Source organism: Moschus berezovskii, chromosome 6, assembly GCF_049115385.1.
Source record: "Moschus berezovskii isolate FMDL1 chromosome 6, NW_MosBer_1.0, whole genome shotgun sequence".
Classification (NCBI taxonomy): Eukaryota; Metazoa; Chordata; class Mammalia; order Artiodactyla; family Moschidae; genus Moschus; species Moschus berezovskii.
In genome coordinates, this window is record NC_142465.1 from 99637948 (window position 1) to 99644205 (window position 6258).

General features: G+C 44.6%; 1 protein-coding gene across 1 annotated transcript in view; it reads right to left on the reverse strand.

Annotated features, from left to right (window-relative positions):
* Positions 1–3847, reverse strand: part of PTPRO (protein tyrosine phosphatase receptor type O) — a 299435-nt gene extending 295588 nt beyond the window's left edge. The window contains exon 1 of the mRNA XM_055396316.2: positions 3604–3847. Coding sequence (XP_055252291.2) covers positions 3604–3678 — 75 coding nt within the window. The 5' untranslated portion in view covers positions 3679–3847. The remainder of the gene's footprint in view (positions 1–3603) is intronic.
* Between the last annotated feature and the right edge of the window lie 2411 nt (positions 3848–6258).

The following is a 6258-nucleotide window of genomic DNA, read 5'->3' on the forward strand; positions in this document are numbered from 1 at the left end:
TTACTGGGTCGGGAAGATCCCCGGAGAAGGGATAGGCTACCCACTCCAGTATTCTTGGCCTTTCCCAGTGGCTCAGATGGTAAAGAAACCGCCTGCAATGCAGGAAACCTGGGTTTGATCCCTGTGTTGGGAAGATCCCCCTGGAGGAGGGCATGGCAACCCACTCCAATATTCTTGCCTGGATAATCTCATGGACTGAGGAGTCTGGTAGGCTGCAGTCCATGGGGTTACAAAATGTCGGACATGACTGAGCGACTAAGCACAAAACAGCATGGGTAGAAAACTTTGAGATGGCTGTGTGTGCACGTGCTCAGTCATGTCAGAGTCTTTGTGACCCCACAGATGGTAGCCAATCAGGCTCCTCTCTCTGTGAAATTTTTCCAGGCAAGAATACTGGAGTGGGTTACCATTTCCTTCTCCAGGGCATCTTCCTGAACCAGGGATAGAACTAGCATCTCCTGCATCAATCGGCAGTGGATTCTGTACCACTGGGCCACCTGGGAAGCACAGGAGTTTGGTAGGCTCCCAGTATATTTGATAACAGAGTTCTTCTTTTGTTTTTTATTTTTATATATACCACCACTATTTATATGAAAGTAGAAATCCTCACAACCAACATTGTGCTTCAGTTCAGTTCAGTCGCTCAATCGTGTCTGACTCTTTGCGACCCCATGAATCACAGCACGCCAGGCCTCCCTGACCATCACCAACTCTCGGAGTTCACTCAAACTCATGTTCATCGAGTCGGTGATGCCATCCAGCCATCTCATTCTCTGTCGTCCCCTTCTCCTCCTGCCCCCAATCCTTCCCAGCATCAGAGTCTTTTCCAGTGAGTCAACTCGTCGCATGAGGTGGCCAAAGGATTGGAGTTTCAGCCTCAGCATCAGTCCTTCCAATGAACACCCAGGATCGATCTCCTTTAGAATGGACTGGTTGGATCTCCTTGCAGTCCAAGGGACTTTCAAGAGTCTTCTCCAGCACCACAGTTCATGCAGATGTTAACCTCATAACATAAAGTGGGTGATTTAAACAATTGGATATGCCTGATTAAATGCATCCATCACTAAACCATGAACAGAGAACAATGCACAAAGGCTTCCTTAGCCAGGCATCTTGAGGCTACAGCAATTAAATTGGTTACAGTCAATCACACAGGGAAATGGGTTTGTTCTGACTCAACAAAGATAAACCTTTTTAGGTTTCATCACTGAGATTCAACCAACCACTTGGTATTTAATAATGGAATGCTATGTTTCCTTTTTTTAATTTTTTAAATTATTTTCTACTAAACTTTTATTTTATGTTGGAATATGGCCAATTAACAATGTTGTGATAGTTTCCAGTGGACTGTTTGACTGGCACTTATTCAGGATCTTGAATGCAAAAGCATCTCCAAATTGTGGAAAGATTATGCTGCGAACCAAATTTACTGTGAAATATACTATTTCCAAAATGTAAATACATTATTCTATGTGCCTGGTTAACCACTTTCTTGTCAATTGTAACAAAATAAGTGAATGAAATAGCATATGCAAAATACCTAGAAGACTGACTGGTACATAGTGGGTATTCAGTATATATATATGTATATATATATACATGCATATGTATATATACACAGACATGTAGGGAAGGGAATGGCTACCCACTCCAGTATTCTTGCCTGGGAAATCCCAGGGACAGAGGAGCCTGGTGGGCTACAGTCCATGGGATTGCAATGAATCGGATACAACTAAGTGACTAACACTCTCATATATATATATTTATCCTTTCTCTGTTATACTTTATATTCAGGAGACACAAAATGCTGCATTTACATGGAACATAAAGTAATGATTTTCTTTACAAGATCATTTGTCCCATGACAGTATTTATTAAATGGCAAGCTTTATTAATGTACTTACTATCATAAGTTACACTAAACTACAAATGTGCAGGAAAACATTTATTATGTGGAACTGTGTGAACATCTATTACAGTCTATTCCATCACTGACTGGAATTTCTAATTCCAATATCAAGTTTCTGATTAGAACTCCTGCCACAAATTTTTCCATTTTATTTATGGCACTCTTCCTCCACTCCCAAACTCATCATTTGACCATTTCTGAAATTCTTGCTCAGCATAAAGCATTCAAATAAAAACCTGAGATACTGCCAAAGGTTCAATTTGGATCAGATGTCATATGTGCAAGTCCTAGCTGTTACTTTGTAAAATGTGTGGTTATTCAATTTCTCACTTTGCATTCATGACAAGTGTTGCATAGACATAATATACATGACAGAATATGACAAATAGAAATATTAATAGGAAATTCAAAGTTTGTGCATGTTCATGGAATGTACACATTTATGGTGTCTACTTAGAGAGCAACCTCTTAGAGTAAAAATATATGACCAAGCTTATTATTTATCATATTTAAAAAATTATTGATAGCTTCAGAAAATGTAAAAACATATTAAGAATAATTTGGAATCGTGTTTAGGCTCTCTATTGCTGGTTCTCCCAGAAACTATTTTTCCATTTTTCCACGAAGGTAAATAAAAACATGGAATATTTAAAACTGGCTGTTCTCAATCCATTGGCTCTGTTCCACTATCTCTTTATCAGACATTCATAATTAATGGTGCGTATGAGCAAGAAGTGACTCTCTGATAAGAAAACGTTTACATCCATTAATATTTCATCCATTTCTAAGGTAGATAGCCCTGTGGTGCTGAAAGGATAGCTCCTGGCCACCTGTCCACACACTTGAGTTTGCTTTGCCAAAAAGAGAACTAAATAAGAGTAGGCACCCGGAAGGCACGAAAAGAAGACAATTACCTTCCTTATAACTTCATGACACTTCTCCAAAGACATCTAACTTAAATTTTTTTTTAAATTTTATGTACAGTATAGTTATCAAACTAGGATTTCTTTTAAAGCAGTCCTTGTCTGGTTTACATTCCCCAAAGTAAAACCCTGAGGAAGATATTCCAAAGAAGACACGACAAAGTTAACTATACAGATGTCTGATCCTGAAATTTAGACGTAGCATCCCCAGTAAATATAGTGAGGGAAAGACTAGAGACTTTGTGAAGGTTGGAGAGGAGAACGTAGGGAGAGGAGTCCTGTCCAGGCTCAAGCTTACACTCCTTAGTCAGTCACGCTCACTACCCACCCCGGCAGTCCATTTTCGGCCAGGGAGCTCAGTCCCCGGTGTATCATTCCAGCAGAAGGTAAATTAAGACAAAGACTGCACAACCCCGTTGGAGGAGGGTAGAAAGGTGAAGCAGCATTGGGGTGCAGCCGCGACTAGAAGGGAAAGTGACCTCATTTTGTCTGAGGAAATACCACCGAAGAGCCGACCCTTGATGGAGATGCCGAAGGCGGTTAAAGAGCTCAAAGGGTCAAAGCTGGAGGGAGCAAACTTCCTTGTTCTTTCACCCCATCCCTTAAGCCTGCGGAGAACACGCAGAGGCAAGGACAACAAAGCGTGCGCTCCGGCGGCACAGCTGGCGCTGCCGGCAGCCGGGCCATCCCGCCCGCGGGGCGCGCGGCTCCCGGGCGCCGGAGCTTGGGCGCAGGCAGGACCGCGGGGGCTGGGGGAGGGGGGTCCCCTACCTTGAACAGCACAAAGAGCCAGAGGAGAGGCAGGAGGCGGCGGCCGCCGCGCGTCCTCGTGGGCAGGTGCCCCATCGCGGCGTGGACGGGGAGCCGGGAGTACGGTGGCGCCGCCTGGCTCCGCCGGCGGCTCACAATGGCAAGCTGGGGCTGCAGCCTCAGACCCTGGGCGCCGAGGTTGCTCCGGGAGGGCGCATCCTGCCTTTCCAGTCCCCCTGCGCCTGCTCCCCTTCCGCCTTCTGCACCCGGGATCCTCTAGGAACGCGCCAGGCGCGGCTGTTCTTCAACAGTTAAGGATGGTGAGGGCGGGGATTGGAGTGGGCGAGGCTCTGGCGCGGCGGCCGCGTGGGGAGCGAGAGGCTGGGACCCTGCGCGCCGCCCGCCGCGGTCCTTCGGCAGCGGAGATACTCACGCTCCGGGCTGCGGACTCGTAAAGTGACAGCAGCCGCGGGGCCCTCCCACCAGGGTCCGCCCGTCGCCTCGCAGCGCGGGACGGCCCCTCACTCCAGGCTCCGCCCCAACGCTTTCCACAGTCTCTGGGAAGCAAGAGTTCTTCCCGGACTCCTCTTGAGCACCTCATGAGCTGGAAACCCGGGTCCCCTCTAAATCAACCTAAATCCGCTACCATTTGCAGTTAACCCTTGTCGGGGGGAGTGGTGGTTGTGAATGTAGTGATGGAGCTCAGTGTGTGTGTATGCGTGTGTATGCGTGTCTTTGCGACCCCATGAACCCGCCAGGCTCCTCTGTCCGTGGAATTTTCCAGGCTAGAATCCTGGAGGGGGTTGCCACTTCATACTCCAGTGCATCATCCGGACCCAGGAATTGAACCCCCGTCTCTTGCATTTCCTGCATTGGCAAGCGGATTCTTGACCACTAGCGCCACCTGGGAAGCCTACTCAGGAGGATAATCCTTCCCGTTTCCACTCTTCCTCCTATTTAAATACTCCCATTCTCCAGCCTACTGTATGGTAGAGAGAGTTTCGCTGGTTACTCTGTGATGACCTAAATGGAAAGGAAATCCGAAAAAGAGGAGATACATGTACACGTATGGGCTTCCCAGGTGGCCTTAGTGAAAAAGAACCTGCCTGCAAATGCAGGAGACATAGGAGAGGTGGACTGGATCCCTGGATGAGGACGGTCCCCTAGAGGAGGGCATGGCTACCCACTCCAGTATTCTTGCCTGGGAAATTCCATGGACAGAGGACCCTAGCGGGCTATTGTCCATAGGGTCACAAAGAGTCAGACATGACTGAAGCTATTTAACATGCGCTCATGTACAAGTATAGCTGATTCACTTTGCTGTACAGCAGAAACTAACACAACGTTGTAAAACAACTATACTTCCCTTATGGCTCAGCTGGTCAAGAATCCACCTGCCATGTGGGAGACCTGGATTCGATCCCTGGGTTGGGAAGATCCTCCGGAGAAGGGAAAGGCTACCCACTCCAGTATTCTGCCCTGGAGAAGTCCATGGACTGTATAGTCCATGGGGTCTCAAAGAGTCAGACAGGATTGAGCGACTTTCACTTTCATTCTCTCTATCCAACACTCACCCAGGAGGAACTAGCATATATATACATTTTTGTTTTCTTTTTGAAGTTAGAGGTTTTGTAAACTCCAAGGGCTGTCCTTTGAAACCTGAGTGGAATATAGGAGGAAGTTTGTTCACATTATATGACTCATATTTATAAGCATATAAACATTAATATACTTTTTAAAATGTTTAATGATTACAGAAACTATTGAACTTTTCCAGAAAAGTTTTACATTCCCACTAGCAAAGTATGAGTAGGAGGAGGGGAAAGAGAGGGTGTGTAAGTTAAAAGTGGTGATAAAGTAGTTCTGTATGTAGACTGTGGTGGTGGTTACACAAATCTACCCAGATGATAAAATTGTACAGAAACACACACAAATGAGTACAAACTAGTGAAATTTGAATAAGGTCTGTTAATGGTACCACTGGCAGTTGTCTGATTTTAATACCTAAATACTATAGTTATATAACATGTTACTCTTGAAGGAAACTGGGTGGAGGTACATGGGACCTTTCTGTACTATTTTTTTTTTTATTGAGCTATAATTGACATATGACATTGTATTAGTTTCAGAGCTACAACATAATGATTCCATATTTGTTTGCACAGATGGCTGGTATGTATTTGTGTATCTGAGAAAGGTTTAGATTGAATGTATTTACATGCGTATATATGTGTACTGACTTCTTATTTGCATAAATATAGAATAATGGTCTGAATTTATGCCTTTGGTGTCTTCCTTTAGAAATTACTTTCCTTCTCACCTTCTTCTCTTCACATATTCAATTTAGTGCGCTTATGTCCACACTTGATTGGCCTGGACCTTCTCTTTCTCTTGAGAAAATATTAGTTGTTTCTCCATCCCTCTATGTCAGAGTCATGGGGTATCTGAAAATTTTATTCCTGGGACTAGACTTGTGGGGTTTTGGTTTGGTATATTCTCTTTATATTCAGAAGCTCCTAAAAGCAGAATTCTATTCCCACTCACTCCCAAAAGTGACAGTAAAATGATCTCATGTCTGGAACCAAAAAGATGTTTAGGCCAAAACCACACTCATAAGTTTCCAACAATTTCTACTTTAAATAAAGTTAGATTTTAAAGTTTGTGTGCCCATGTTGT